General features: G+C 43.7%; 1 protein-coding gene across 2 annotated transcripts in view; it reads right to left on the reverse strand.

Annotated features, from left to right (window-relative positions):
* Positions 1 to 1,272: 1,272 nt before the first annotated feature.
* Positions 1,273 to 16,751, reverse strand: part of IGFBP4 (insulin like growth factor binding protein 4) — a 58,016-nt gene continuing 42,537 nt past the window's right edge. The window contains exons 2-5 of one of the 2 annotated variants that reach the window (XM_073683351.1): positions 10,712 to 10,869; positions 9,770 to 9,898; positions 7,248 to 7,318; positions 1,273 to 2,679 (exon numbers count right to left, since the gene is read on the reverse strand). In XM_073683351.1, the coding sequence (XP_073539452.1) occupies positions 2,535 to 2,679; positions 7,248 to 7,318; positions 9,770 to 9,898; positions 10,712 to 10,869 (503 nt within the window). In that variant the 3' untranslated portion in view covers positions 1,273 to 2,534. The remainder of the gene's footprint in view (positions 2,680 to 7,247; positions 7,319 to 9,769; positions 9,899 to 10,711; positions 10,870 to 16,751) is intronic. The other variant, XM_073683352.1, reaches the window with a different exon arrangement.

Here is a 16,751-nt window from a genome sequence, read left to right on the forward strand (position 1 = left end):
TTGAATATGCATCATTGGACGCAGTGACTGCGTGCAGGCGCAGCAGTGTATGACGTCACTGCCATGCGCCGCCACGCCGATGTCAGATGCTAGCCTCTGATTTGCTGTCATCGGTATTGCTGTGCAGAGAGCTTGTCTCTATGCAGCAATACTTTCAATTGAATATGCGACCAAGAACGCACATTCAACTGAAATAAAGCACTGCCGTCGGTGGACCCCTGGACCAAGCTGTGATCGTCAAGAAGTTTACGGTGCCTGTGGGCCGCATGAAGCAGCCTCAGTGGTCTCATGTTTGAGATCCCTGACCTATAATATTATATTTTCCAAGAAAGGCATCAAAGCCTCCTTGTACTTTTGTAGTAGTAAATTAACCATTACATGATTCAGATTAAGGGTGCTTTCACATTGCGTTCTGTGTCCTCGTCGGGGCATCTGTCTGAAATCCCTCGCAAATCGGGATCTGGGTGTATGTGCCGATGGGGCCATAGACTGTAATGATGCAGAGAGAGCGAACGTGCTCTCTGACATACATAATTTTTGGGAGTGTCCACCTACTGGAGGCAGACACCCAGACGCAGTCTAGGTGTTTGAGTGTCCGCCTCTAGTAGGAGGACTCTCCCGAACTCCCGAAAATTATGTACGTCAGAGAGCACGTTCGCTTTGTCAGCATCATTACAGTCTATGGCACCATCGGTGCATATGCCCGGACCCCGTTTTGCGGGAGATTTCAGACGTATGCCCCGAAGAGGACACAGAACGCAATGTGAAAGCACGGATCATTTTATAGATCCCATTACTTACTTTTCTGGATCCAAAAAAAAATTACTATGCTTTACTTGTAGGCACTAGAGGCACCTAACATCAGTGAACTGTCAATGAAAGGCAAGATGGTTTCCCTGGCCTTACCCCTATGTTATAGAGTTGAAAACTCAAGCATATATTCACTTTTTCTTTAAGGGGTCAAGGACGAATCCAATAGGGGACTTTAAAACTCAATATTTTGTCTACTGTACTATTCTAATGTACAGAAATCACCATCACAGAGACCGGTATGGAAACATCATTGTTTTTTATTTTTTTCACATCAGATTTCACACAAAATAGATATGTAAAAAATGCTACATCGTATTAAAGGTCGACATTAACCCTTGTCGAAACTTTTCCCCTCTTCTGGCAAATGTCTTCAACTTTCATTGGTTGAGAAGACAGTTTTGTTATGTGATAATCAAGCAGGTGCATAACTGATCACGGGATAAGGAGACTTTTACAAAATTGCTTGTCATAAAAACAACAAAAAAAAAAATTAAACTACCAAAATCTACTATAACATTGAAAAAAACACAGAAAATACTTCAAGTTAATGTCCACCTTTAAACACGGGTTTGGCTTTTAGAGCCTAAATGAATATATAGAGCAATAAAATAACATGTTATTGCTATACATATTTTTATAGCAGTCAGCAATACATGAGCCACTATTTCTTGGCATAGACGTACCTCTTGACATGACTATTTTACTAAATATTTGTACACCCCATTCTGTAACATCTTTTCTTAGAACTCTGCATTGTGCTGGTACTATGCTGTTCCTTCTAGAAATGTATGAATAAATTGATGATGAGTGTTACCAGTTCAAGGTCTCAACGCTAGATGGAGCCTAAAAGTTTTCTGCATACTGGGTCATTCTTGAATTCAATGTTTATAAAGTATGCAGTAAGCTCCCCCTAGTGGTGACTGTCCATGTTTTGGGAAACTTGACTCTCTTGACAGATCCCCTTTATCACTAACTAATCAACCTTTACAGTCCTGCTCATTTTCTCAAAGTTCAGTCCGACTCCTGAGATGCAAAGTGCCACTCGCTATAACACTGCACACAAGCCAACAGGCCCATTTTTTGAAAGACTGTCCTATGAACTGAACCACATAAAGGTGTGACCTATGTAGCTTTGGACAAGTAAGTGTTTTTAGGCTGGGAACAACATTAGGTCAAAGGCGAGTTTAAAAATGTCCTATTTTTTGGGCTTTAAATCTTGTATCTAATAAATAACCAATTGCATAAATTTCACTTTCAGAATTCCACAAATCATGTAGGAACAAACAGACCAAACACAACCTCATCAAGCTATACATTCTGTATTTTCACAAGTCTACTAGACAACTTATAAATGCTCATCGAAAGCTTCTTAAAATAAAACCCATCTATGTAGCACAGGCTTTTTGAATGCACTAAACTCTACCCCACATACTTAACCCCAAAAGTTCCTCCTTACCTATGATTATTAAATAGAAAAAAAACTGTATAATGTCTTTTCTTGCCACCCGCAAATCCCCCTAAAGCCCACCCACATAGTATGCCAGCTTTCCTGCCAGAGTTAACTTCAGATCATCTGGATTATGTTCCTCAAAAGGCTGTAAATTCTTCGGGCAAGAATGAGTGATGTAGTCTAGATATGACATTAAGAAGACTCCATGTGCCCCAATTTAGTGCTAGATCTCTTTTCTTAGAGTGGGGAGTTGGATTTCAGTAGAGAAGATTCACTGCACTTTATTTTCTGATGTGCTCTGAGGTATGTTGACAGTCTGGATCATGGTTAGGATCATAAGGCAAAGGAAGGGCAACCCCAGTTCTTCGATCAACACACCAACATTTTCCACGTTGTCCATCGAGTGCTGGGTTGCACTAAAAGAAAGAGGAAAGAGTCAATCATGTCTGTCGAAAGAAGTTAAATATGTACATTTCCCTTTTTTATGCTACTTTAGTTCCAGCTATATTCTGACATTCTTACTTGACCCCACTCCAGCAACCTCTGCCGTCAAGTGCCGCTGCACTTATTCTGTTATAGGTGCTGGAGATAGAGCAGGCAGCGATGTTGGCAGTTTTGGGTGGTGTAGGTATCATCTCTGCAAAATATTTAAACACCTTTCTGTGCTGGACAGTGCACTGGCAGTCCACCAAAGGGTATTGATGTTGCTGGGAATTGTGGTAATAGCCAGTCTGTTCGTATTTATGCTGGCCAGCTTATTTGGGTTGATCTGTAGGTTAATTTTCTTGTTGTGACCATTAGGACTTCGCCAAGCAGTATGCTTTGGTTTACTCCTAAATCTCTGGTGCTATAACTCTGCCATTTCATCTTGATCCTGACCTGGCTTGTGACCCTGACCTCTTCTGACTTTTATTGTCCCTGATCATGACCTTGTCTTACTTACTCTCCTTTGATGATCGCCAGGGAATTTTCCACCAATTATTTCTCTGATTATGGTTTGTTTTCCTAAATTTGTACCAAGTTTTGTCCCTCTAGTTATTGAAATGGTTAGTTGACCACTCATGCCTCAAATTCACTCCTCAAGCCAACATCTACTCTATGGACACATCCCAGGGGACCCTATTGTAAGTCCAGACCCTGCATAGAGTTCAACGGGTGGAGACCAGAGTGTCTCTGGGCCTGCTAGGCAGAGTGGCTGGCACCAAGTCTGACCAGAATAGACTCTTTGAGTTGATGGCCTCTGACAGCTCCAAACAGATATATATACAGTATATATATACTGCTCAAAAAATAAAAGGAGCACTCGAATACCACATCCTAGATCTGAATGAATGAAATATTCTCGAATACTTTGTTCTGTATAAAGCTGAATGTGCTGACATCAAAAATCACACAAAAATCATCAATGGAAATCAAATTTATTAACCAATGGAGGCCTGGATTTGGAGTCACCCCCAAAATTAAAGTGGAAAAACACACTACAGGCTGATCCAACTTTGATGTAATGTCCTTAAAACAAGTCAAAATGAGGCTCAGTATTGTGTGTGGTCTCCATGTGCCTGTATGACCTCGCTACAACGCCTGGGCATGCTCCTGATGAGGTTGTGGATGGTCTCCTGTGGGATCTCCTCCCAGACCTGGACTAAAGCATCTGCCAACTCCTAGACAGTCTGTGGTGCAACATGACATTGGTGAATGGAGCAAGACATCATGTCCCAGATGTGCTCAATCAGATTCAGGTCTGGGGACCTGGCGGGCCAGTCCATAGCTTCAATGCCTTCATCTTGCAGGAGCTGCTGACACACTCCAGCCACATGAGGTCTGGCATTGTCCTGCATTAGGAGGAACCCAGGGCCAACCTGACCCACTGCCAAACCGGCCATGCTGAAGGATGTTGCAGGCAGCAGATCGCTCTCCACGGCGTCTCCAGACTCTGTCACGTCTGTCACATGTGCTCAGTGTGAACCTGCTTTCATCTGTGAAGAGCACAGGGTGCAAGTGGCGACTTTGCCAATCCTGGTGTTCTGTGGCAAATGCCAGCGTCCTGCACGGTGTTGGGCTGTGAGCACAACCCCCATCTGTGGATGTTGGGCCCTCATACCACCCTCATGAAGTTGGTTTCTAACCGTTTGTGCAGACACATGCACATTTGTGGCCTGCTGGAGGTCATTTTGCCGGGCTCTGGCAGTGCTCCTCCTGTTCCCCCTTGCACAAAGGCAGAGGTAGCAGTCCTGCTGCTGGGTTGTTGCCCTCCTACGGCCCCCTCCACGTCTCCTGGTGTACTCGTCTGTCTCCTGGTAGCGCCTCCAGCCTCTGGACACTACGCTGACAGACACAGCAAACCTTCTTGCCACAGCTCGCATTGATGTGCCATCCTGGATGAGCTGCATTACCTGAGCAACGTCTGTGGGTTGTAGAGTCCGTCTCATGCTACCACAAGCGTGAAAGCACAACCAACATTCAAAAGTGACCAAAACATCAGCCAGAAAGCACTGGTACTGAGATGTGGTCTGTGGTCCCCACCTGCAGAACCACTCCTTTATTAAGGGTGTCTTGATAATTGCCAATAATTTCCAGCTATTGTCTATTCCATTTGCACAACAGCATGTGAAATTGATTGTCAATCAGTGTTGCTTCCTAAGTGGACAGTTTGATTTCACAAAAGTTTGATGTACCTACCGCACTTCAAGCTCACTAGCCATCTTTGAGCCGGTCACAGAAGAAGAAGTTACCCAGCTCCTCGCTTCTTCTCGGCCTACAACCTGCAACAGTGACCCCATTCCTTCACATCTCCTGCAGTCCCTCTCACCGGTGGTCACCACTCACCTGACTAAAATATTTAACCTCTCTCTTTCGTCAGGTATCTTTCCCTCCTCATTTAAACATGCCATCATAACCCCTTTACTTAAAAAGCCATTCCTGGACCAGAACTGCACTGCTAACTACAGACCTGTCTCTAATCTTCCTTTCATCTCTAAACTCCTGGAACGCTTGGTCCACTCCCGTCTAATCCGCTATCTCTCAGATAACTCTCTCCTCGACCCTCTACAATCTGGTTTCCGCTCCTTACACTCCACTGAAACTGCCCTCACTAAAGTCTCTACCGATCTACTAACAGCCAAATCCAAAGGTCACTGCTCCCTGCTGATTCTCCTGGATCTCTCTGCAGCATTTGACACTGTGGATCACCAGCTCCTCCTCACTATGCTCCGCTCTATAGGCCTCAAGGAAACCGTTCTCTCCTGGTTCTCCTCCTACCTCTCTGACCGCTCCTTCACTGTATCTTTTGCAGGCTCCTCTTCCCCTCCTCATCCCCTTACTATCGGGGTTCCGCAGGGCTCAGTCCTAGGCCCCCTCCTCTTCTCTCTATACACTGCCCCTATTGGACAAACAATCAGCAGATTTGGGTTCCAGTATCATCTCTATGCTGACGACACCCAACTATACACTTCTTCCCCTGACATCACCCCTACCCTAATACAAAATACCAAGGATTGTTTGTCTGCTGTGTCTAGCATCATGTCCTCCCTCTATCTCAAACTGAATCTCTCCAAAACTGAACTTCTTGTGTTTCCCCCATCTACTAACCGAACTCTACCTAACATCGAAATTACCTTGGAGGGGTCAACCATAACTCCCAAGCAGCACGCCCGCTGCCTTAGGGTCATATTCGACACTAACCTTTCCTTTACTCCCTATATCCGATCACTCACTCGCTCTTGTCACCTGCATCTTAAAAACATCTCCAGAATCCGATCTTTTCTCACTTTGGAAACTGCTAAAACTCTTACTGTCGCTCTTATTCACTCTCGTCTGGACTACTGCAACTCTCTTCTGATCGGTCTCCCTCTTACCAAAATTTCCCCTCTCCAATCTGTCCTGAATGCGGCAGCCAGGGTCGTATTTCTGTCCAGCCGCTTCACCGATGCCTCCACCTTGTGCCAGTCATTACACTGGTTACCCATTCGCTACAGGGTCCAATATAAACTCATTGCTCTCACCCACAAAGCTCTCCACAGTTCTGCACCACCTTATATCTCCTCTCTCATCTCAGTCTATCGTCCTACATGTGCCCTCCGTTCCACAAATGACCTAAGGCTAACATCCCCCATAATCCGAACCTCGCACCTCCGTCTCCAAGACTACTCTCGTGCTGCACCAGTTCTCTGGAATGCTCTACCCCAGACGATCCGATTGATGCCTAGCCCTGATGTCTTCAAGCGCGCTTTAAAAACCCATCTCTTTAAACAAGCCTACCATCCCAAATACCCAGTAAACTAACTTTCCCCTGTTCCCTCCTGAATACTACTCAGAATCTGCCCCCTACTGTTCATCTGTTTCTACACCCTCCATGCACACAATAACTGCACTCGGTAATTGAGTATTGCACTTTAACATACAGGCTGATGACCGGATCATACAGCTTTATATGATAATCCCAACTTATTATAATTGCCTGACCTGAAATAACAAGCACTTTCCACCTATTGTGTCCCCCCATTTCCGTGTAGAATGTAAGCTTGCGAGCAGGGACCTCACTCCTGATGTAACTGTTAAACTGTCTCACCTTGTATTGAATTTATTGTTTGTACATGTCCCTGCTTAATTGTAAAGTGCTGCGGAATATGTTGGCGCTATATAAATAAAAATTATTATTATTATTATGTACGTGGAGTTATATTCTGTTGTTCAAGTGTTTCCTTTATTTTTTTGAGCAGTGTATGTATATATATATATATATATATATACACACACACACATACACACACACACACTCTTTGTAAATATATGCCTCCCAGTATGATCTATTTAATTACTTATTTTTTGGCTATGTTAATGATTCTATATAAGCTGGAGTCAATATATGAATTTATGCAAACCAAGATATGGTTCAAGCAGCACTCCAGTGTTTTTTTTTCAATTTTATTGCAATGCTGGAGTGGTGCCACTAATGCAAGTTCCCTGCTCCTAGTATTATACTTACTGGCCGTTGTCTTCAGCTGTTCCTGGCGCCGTTCCAATATCGCAACGCCATCTTGTAACCACAACTTCTGACTGAATGGAATTCAGAGATAACAGTCACAAGCTCTTAATGTAAGCCTAAAAGAGCCCTGTTCTACCCTCGTGCTGGATCTCGTAGACTTACATTGAGCAGTAATTACCGGCTTGCCTAGCAGACACTGGAACGATCCGGCAGCTCAAAACCTTCAGAAGACAACAGAAGTGGCGCCAATAATAGATGAAGATGGCGGCTAGTAAGTATATTACTAGGGGCAGAGAACTTGCAAGAGTGACACCACTCCAGCACTGATATAAAAGAAAAATGCTGGAGTGGTGCTTTACAATGAAATTTGGTTAATCAAACTGGCAATTAATATGAAACCTGTCACCTCTAGAAACACTATTGAACTGCAAATATAATTGTAATCTGCAGTTAAATAGCATTTCAATTCTGCCTGGCTGCCTTACTGGAGCAACGGCTACAGGGAGAGAACTAAGTTTTATTCTCCCTGAAGTTGCTCACTTCCAGTCAACAGGGCGATGCAGAGAGCTGTTACATTCGTTACTGTACCGTGAGCTTGCTATAATCACACCACTACACTTTGATACACAGCCTGCTCTACAGTGTGTGTAATGTACAGGGTGGGCCATTTATATGGATACACCTAAATTAAATGGGAATGGTTGTTGATATCAACTTCCTGTTTGTGGCACATTAGTATATGGGAGGAGGAAAACTTTTCCAGATGGGTGGTGACATGACCCTCCTCCCATTGAAAAAAATAAAGTTGGATCCAAAATGGCCGACTTCAAAATGGCCGCCATGGTCACCACCCATCTGGAAAAGTTTTCTCCCTCTCATAAACTAATGTGCCACAAACAGGAAGTTGATATCACCAACCATTCCCATTTAATTTAGGTGTATCCATATAAATGGCCCACCCTGTATATGCTTAGACATGCTGTCAGTCAATGTGCTATGGACTGATTACAGTGCACTCACTGTGTACTGAGTGGTGATTGCTTCCTGCACCGCCCAAATGACTCAAAGCATATGGCTGCAGGAAAAATAAAATTTATTTTTCTCCCTGTAGCCGCTGCTTTAGTAAGCTAGTACACAGGGTTTAAATGATACTTACCTGCAGATTATACCTATATCTGAAGATAAATAGCATATCTGGAGGTGACAGGTTCCATTTAAATTTTTGAATAGTGTATGTTGGCTGTTATTGACCTTCATAAAACCTGAAATGTTCATCAGTACTTATTACTTTCACTACAGCATTTAAGGGAAAAAGGTACTTTTTTGTTTTAAATGTATTAAAAAAAAACTAAAAATTACAATGTTTTTTAATTTTCTATATCACTTTCTTGCAATTCACACTGGACTAGGGGGCCTAATATTAGGCTCATGTTTCCTATTCTTTTTAGCAGCCTCATGGACATAGACTAGGTTCTGTGACATTATCTTGTATAGGGACATTTTGTAGGCATGCTATGATTTAGGCCAAGTTCATCATTATAGGGGTTATCCGGGGCTTCTATTATTTTTGAATATCTGACTAAGAACTAATAAACAGGTAGTTGATAATTACCTGCCTGTTCTGCCTAGTGCCAATCTCTGCCAGCTCACAGCGGTCACAGATCTCTCCTATGGCTTCTGCTGACGTCACCTTGACAGAGCAGTGGCTAATGCTCTGCTCTGTTGACTCTGATGTCGACTGATGTTGACCCTGTGTCTGCTGATATCATGCTGTGGGGAGCCACCTAACTGTGGGGAGCCAGCTGTCAATTAGCATGATGTCTGCAGTGATGCCCTGATGACAGAACAGACCGGAAGAGGAACAGCTGCTGTCAGGAGCCGAACCCAGCAGCTCTTATGCACCAGGCGGTAGCTCCTCCCTCTGAGCTATTCAGCTCGCTGGACAGTTCCTGGCTAACCTAGATTCTAGTACCTGTATTGTTCTTGATTGTCATCATCCTGTGAGTTCCTGATTGAACACCCTATTTAAACCTGGCCTGGTACCCCCTTACTTGCAAGATTAATGAGCTCTCAGCCTTTAGTCAAGCTCTCCCTTCACCGGCTGCCTCATACAAGACTATACTGCTTTTCCTATGTACCGATTTTTGGCTTTTCCTGACTACGATACCTGCCGGTGCTGCTCCTAGTGGTTGCAATAGCACTACTCCAACCCAGGTCAGTTTCTAACAGCTGCTTAGTTGACGAGAGGTGGAATGAAGCATGGAAATCGCTGGCTGAGCCGGCAGATGTCGTCCTCATGCAGAACAGACAGGTAGACGACCGGCCTGTTAACTCTTAGCCCATACACAAAAATAATAAAAGTCCTGGAAAACAACTTTAAATAAGAGAAGGAAGTGAGTTGTGAGATCACCTATTGTGAATGGTGGATCCTGTGTTATCTGCAGTTATCGATCCTGTCTGTGATAATAATGACTGTTAAAAAGAGATCTTTATAGAACAGGAAGTAAAAGAGGTCAATGTACCTGCTTAGGGTTGAAGCTTCCATCCCGGTCACAATTTGGAATTGGGTAATTTAGAAAATCTTCCTGTGTCTTGGTCCTTAGAGATGCCAATCTTTCTAATGCTATGTTTAATGCCATGTGGCAAGTGCCCTAGGGAGAAAAACAATTCAAAGTAAACACCACCAAGATAACGAGGAGATCGCTGCATGGACATGTTTTGATTGATTTGGTTGTCCAAGATTATGGAAACAAGCCTACGTTCTTCCAAAAACAGCGATATGCATGTGTGTACGTTGTGTCTGGTACTGCAGCTCAGCACCATTTAAAGGAGTTGTCCACTACTTTTTATTATCCCCCCAATGTATTCAGTCGGTGCCTATAAGGGTTTTTGTAATTACCTTCTGCGCTATCACTAGCCGTTCACAGGCATCAGGTGACCCCCGGCTGCAGTCGGCTCTGACATCTGCTGATGTCATGTCAAGTTCCGGCTGCAGCCGGGGGTGACATACTTCTGTGTTCCACGGTGGATTTCAGGCTGTGGGCGGGGTTACCCCCCCCCCCGCACGTCACAGTCCAGCATCCACCGCGTGCTTTCCCTCTACTCATTCACTGGGAAAGCGCGCGGTGGGTGCTGGGTGTGATGCGTGGGGTAACCCCACACACAGTCCAGCATCCACCGTGGGGACCGCGTTACTGATGTCATGCCTCACTTGACGTAACATCGGCGGGGGGGGGTCACGCGATGCCTGCGAGCGGCCCCCGGTAGCGCCGCTCTCAGGCAAAAAGGACAACTAAAGGTAATTACAAAAACCCTTATGAGCACTGGCTAAGTACATTGGGGGGATAATAAAAAGCTGTGGACAACTTCTTTAAGTAAATGAGTCTGAGCTGCAATAAGTCACACAACCAGTGGACAGCTTAGTAATGCTCATCATGATCATGCTGAAACTGGTGGCATCATACCATTTGGACAGGAAGATTGTTGAAGTTTTTTTGGCTCGCAGAGTGCTTTTTCATTTTATGATTTACGTTCTGTTTCGCTTTTGCCTGCTCTTTTTGGATGCAGATCTTGTCGTTTGTAGGACAAGGATTTAAGTTGATATTTACGTTGTCATCTTCAGCTGAAAAAAACATCAACAGGATTTATTTTTAAAATTATTTATCCATACAATATTCTATCAAGGTCCTACAATGTTTGCATCACAGTAAACTGGCCTAAATGTAACCAAAAATATTACATAGTTTGCTGGTAATGCCCAATATGGGAGAATCCTTGTTGAGTAGAAATAAGTGAATCGATTTGATGCTAACTACACTTTTGATAAATTTTTCAGAATTCGCTAAACCTGACGAATTCGGGTAATTTGCTTTTTGCTTTGTGAATATTGGCTAAAATGTCTGCTATAATGTTAGAATTTGAAGAAGATTGCATCAGTCAGAGAAGTCTCAATTGACTTCAGTTGTGGTTGGATGGGCTTCTTCATAATGCCTTGCAATTATCACACGGTATAGCACAGCAAAAAAGAGGTACTACCATAACCTATATAAAAGCACAGGTAGGGAATGCAGCAGCCATTTTGTGGTCTGGATAGTGAGCAGACGTCACAGCTCACAACCTAGCAATACAGATAGAAAGAGAAAGCGATAAAACACTGAACTAATTGTACATATATAGTAGTGCATGACAGCAAGATTGTGAAATACGGTAACCATTTGCTTACACATAGCCATGCGTGTTGATTTTACTTTGACACTTCTAAAGCTGTGTTTACATTAAAGAGCTTGAAATGGATTGGATACAATCTAGAAGACCTCAGAGTGTCATACTTGTCTTTTCAGCGCAATTGGAGGCTTTGGAGTACTTTTGATACAATTTTTGGGGCGAAATTAGGCAAAGCTTGTGAATTCAAATTTAATAAAGCTTCACTCATCTCTTTTGTTGAGTAACCATATATGTTGGAGATCGCTTCATCTCACAATCAAGAAATTGTTTCTTAAATTTTTGTGCATTTAATCTGGAAAATGGAGAATACTTCTGTCCATAATGCACCTATTTAGGCCTTTATGGCAGCACTCGGAGGCCATATAGATCCTATTAGGGAGCCATACAGCATCTGTGAAGTACTGTACAGGCTCCCATGCATCTCTGCCATGTGCATGAAGCCTTAAAGGGGTTGTCCACTACTAGGACAACCCCTTCTTGATATAAACTCACTTCTTTACTCACTTCTCATGCTGGCGCCGTTCCAGAAGTGTCGGCACTTGCGTTCCTGGGGCTCTCATGCGGTTGTTATGACACGTGAGTCTGGCTCCCAATCAGTGCCGGAGTCACTGTCCTCGTCTTCGGACAAATCGAACATCAAGAGGAAGTCAGAGATCAGCTGTAGCCCTGGCTTCCTCTTGATGTTCGATTTGTCCGAAGGCGAGGACAGTGACGCCAGCGCTGATGCGCAGGGCTCACGTGTCATAACAACCTCACGAGAGCCCCGGGAACGCGAGTGCCGACACTGCTGGAACGGCGCTGGCACAGGAGGTGAATATAAGCTTTTTTATTTTATCGGGCCAAGCATGGAGTATGAGGAGAAGTTGCCCAAGTATTGGACAACTTCTTTAAGGTGTCTCTTTTACACAAAAAGCAGTCACAGCTGATATCTTTGTAATGAAATTCTTATTCATGTGAAATTAAAGCTACGTTCTTACTAGGAGTGAGCTTTTCATTTTACAGATTTTCTGCACCATTCTGCACGTATTAGCTAAAATAGGTTACTTCACTTGCGTTTTTTACATGCGGTTTTATCATGATTTTGACGCTGTGGTTTGAGTCTTTTTGCTATGTCATGTTTTAAGTTAAACTTTTTTTTTTTACATTTTCTGTTATTTGGCTTTGACAAAACTTTATTTATAAAGTACAATAGCAGATACAACCAGTGAAAAAGATTGGTGCTGTTTTTAGAAAAAGCCGCCATGTTTTTCTAATTCTTTTAACTATTCCTTAGTTTTATTGGCTAGGGTTAGGGCTAAGGTTAGGGTTGCAAACATTATGTTTTATTTCTGTGTGGTAAACACGCGGTTAAAACAATGGTGATTCCAACACATTTCATCCCTATAATATTCAGGTTGACTTTTCCAAAGTTGTTCCAACTGGCCTGTTGCTGGCTAAAGAACCGCATTTTTTGGCAATTAACACCTCTTTCGGAATAGCACTCAATGTGGTTGATGGAGATGTACCCTAGATCGTAGGTCAGTAACATTCAGCTCTCCAGCTGTAGTCAAATTAAAGCTGCCAGCATTCCCTGTCACTCAGGTGCTGTCAAGACATGTGGGGAGTTGTAGTTACACAGCATCTGTAGTGTCAAAGATTGTTGATTCCTGCAATAGATCAGAAATCCTAATTCTTTATGCGTTACCATTTAAGAACTAAGAACTCAAGAACATGATCCATCAAGGAATTCTGCTTTGTTCAACTTAAAGGGGTTGTCCAGACCTCAGATAAAAATCTGCAGTCACTCTATATGTCTGAATCCTTACAGCTAGTGCACTATACACTGGCAGGATTATTTGTGGTTGTCGGCAAGAGCGGGCAGCCAAGTGACCGCAAGTATGCAATTTACATATATGCGGTCACATGCCAACTAGACGTATTCGGCCTTGCTCAATACAATTGAATTTAGCAAAGATCAGCATGTCTAGTCCAAATGTGGCCGAAAGTATGCAAATCGGCATCTTTAAAAATATATCTGTGATTAGAAAATTTCTGTATATAAATCTGAACCAATGTCCCAATCTGACACCCCTCTTTCATTTAATTTTTCTAGAAGCTCCATCCAACAATTATTTAGTCTCAGTCTGAGGCCTTCCTCCTCCTCGTTATGTTGGTGACCTGCTTTAAAGAGAATCTGTCAGCATGTTTTTGCTATGTAATCTGAGATCAGCATAATGTAGAGTCAGAGACCCTGATTCCAGTAATGTATCACTTGCTTAGCTGTGTATTGTTGTTTCAATAAAATCAGGGTTTTATCAACAGGATATTATTACTAGAGAACTTGTTGTCTTGTGCCATGTAGTCCTCCTGCTCAGTTTAACCCCGTCTCATCAATGATTAGCAATACACAGTGTACAGAAAAAGCTGCCAATCACAGGTGTGGGTGAGGTTATACAGTGCTCAGCATTACAGAACTGCTAGATCTGCAACAGAGAAAACAGGGATTTTATCAAAATGACAGCATGCAGATCAGTATGTGACTCATTGCTGAAGTCAGGGTCTAAGCCCTTACATCATGCTGTTCTCAGATTATATAGCAAAACCTGATGACAAATTCCCTTTAAGAAGGCTGTCGGTCTAACTCTGTTCATTAGCTAAGCCAGCCCCCTTTCCGACATTGATTATCTAGCCACAATGTCACTTGTCAAGGGGTACGACATATTAAGCCACAGGTGAATGGTTCTTGAAGTGGATGTGGAGGAAGTTGAAGAGATGAGCAAACGTAAGGATTTGAGCAATTATTAGGGTGTCAACCTCCGCGGTTAGGTAGGGTTAGTGAGGGTAAGAAACCCCCTCCATCCTTTCCCCTAAAGATTTTTTAATCAATCTAATCTTTTCGTGGAAATTTAGCCTTTCACTATTTCTGGCCCTATACTGTATGTGGCAGACATACTACACTGGGTTTTTATCCTGATAATTAATAAATTCTAATTTTTTAAGGTTTTTTTCTGTGTGGTGTACTACTAATTGACCCCCTTTTTGACATTCCTAAGGTTGTTGTTCTTTGAGGAGGCCAAGACTAGCCTGGATGTTCTGATCCCAAAGAACTAGCACAAACTGCTGAAAACGTTACTACAGGCCAAGATAGAAAGGTGTCAGCACACACAGAGCATCGCAGCTTGCGGTACAATGTTAGGCAGGTGGTTTTATTGTTCTGGCTGATTAAACATGTGTATGTACAGTATATATACTATAATTATACACTGCTCAAAAAAATAAAGGGAACACTCAAGTAACACATTCTAGATCTGAATGAATGAATGAAATATTCTCATTGCATACTTTGTTCTGTACAAAGTTGAATGTGCTGACAACAAAATCACACAAAAATCATCAATGCAAATCAAATTTATTAACCAATGGAGGCCTGGATTTGGAGTCACCCCCAAAATTAGTGGAAAAATACACTACAGGCTGATCCAACTTCGATGTAATGTCCTTAAAACAAGTCAAAATGAGGCTCAGTATTGTGTGTGGCCTCCACGTGCCTGTGTGACCTCCCTACAACGCCTGGGCATGCTCCTGATGAGGATGCGGATGGTCTCCTGTGGGATCTCCTCCCAGACCTGGACTAAAGCATTCGCCAACTCCTGGACAGTCTATAGTGGATGGAACGAGACATGATGTCCCAGATGTGCTCAATCGGATTCAGGTCTGAGGAACAGACGGCCAGCACATAGCTTCAATGCCTTCATCTTGCAGGAACTGCTGACACACTCCAGCCACATGAGGTCTGGCATTGTCCTGCATTAGGAGGAACCCAGGGCCAACCGCACCAGCATATGGTCTCACAAGGGGTCTGAGGATCTCATCTCGGTACCTAATGGCAGTAAGGCTACCTTTGGCGAGCACATGGAGGGCTGTGCGGCCCTCCAAAGAAATGCCACCCCACACCATTACTGACCCACTGTCAAACCGGTCATGCTGAAGGATGTTGCAGGCAGCAGATCGCTCTTCACGGCATCTCCAGACTCTGTCACATCTGTCACATGTGCTCAGTGTGAACCTGCTTTCATCTGTGAAGAACACAGGGCGCCAGTGGCGACTTTGCCAATCCTGGTGGTCTGTGGCAAATGCCAAGCGTCCTGCATGGTGTTGGGCTGTGAGCACAACCCCCATCTGTGGACGTCGGGCCCTCATACCACCCTCATGGAGTTGGTTTCTAACCGTTTGTGCAGACACATGCACATTTGTGGCCTGCTGGAGGTCATTTTGCAGGGCTCCGGCAGTGCTCCTCCTGTTCCTCCTTGCACAAAAGGCAGAGGTAGAGGTCCTGCTGCTGGATTGTTGCCATCCTACGGTCCCCTCCATGTCTCCTGGTGAGCTGGCCTGTCTCCTGGTAGCGCCTCCAGTCTCTGGACACTACGCTGACAGACACAGCAAACCTTCTTGCCACAGCTCGCATTGATGTGCCATCCTCGATGAGCTGCACTACCTGCGCAACTTCTGTGGGTTGTAGAGTCCGTCTCATGCTACCACGAGTGTGAAAGCACAACCAACATTCAAAAGTGACCAAAACATCAGCCAGAAAGCATTGGTACTGAGATGTGGTCTGTCGTCCCCACTTGCAGAACCACTCCTTTATTGAGGGTGTCTTGATAATTGCCAATAATTTCCATCTATTGTCTATTCCATTTGCACAACAGCATGTGAAATTGATTGTCAATCAGTGTTGCTTCCTAAGTGGACAGTTTGATTTCACAGAAGTTTGATTTACTTGGAGTTATATTCTGTCGTTTAAGTGTTCCCTTTATTTTTTTGAGCAGTGTGTATATATATGTTTATTTGGATCCTTTGTGCATTTTTATTCTGAAATGTAAAAATTGCTGTTTGTTCCTCTAATACGAGATGGCGGAGAACATAGTGAGTTAAGGGATCTGCAGCCTGATACACACTGACACAGACAGAAAGGAGCCAGGAAAAGTGTTAACGCTTTGGGGAGTTGCTGCTTTTGGCAAATTTACTAGTAAAACAACATCAAAGCTGCATTGCAAACCCCAGTGTTGGGTCCAAGGTGTTAATGGGGTCACCCTCGACTCCTATACCTCCCCCACCACACTGTCTGCTTTCTGCTGTTCTGCAGCCCCAGTTCTCTTATGAGCTCATGGAAAGTCTGACAGGCCCTCTAGAAGGTGCTGGCTGGTCCATGTGTATTTCTCTCGAGCATAGCTGGCGTGACATCCATCCAAGATGGTAATCTCAGAAAGCAGGCTGGAGCCTGGCCAGATTGGCAAGTGATTT

Source organism: Phyllobates terribilis, unplaced genomic scaffold (genome assembly GCF_046119375.1).
Source record: "Phyllobates terribilis strain yellow unplaced genomic scaffold, ASM4611937v1 Scaffold_5__5_contigs__length_657084704, whole genome shotgun sequence".
NCBI classification, from domain to species: Eukaryota; Metazoa; Chordata; class Amphibia; order Anura; family Dendrobatidae; genus Phyllobates; species Phyllobates terribilis.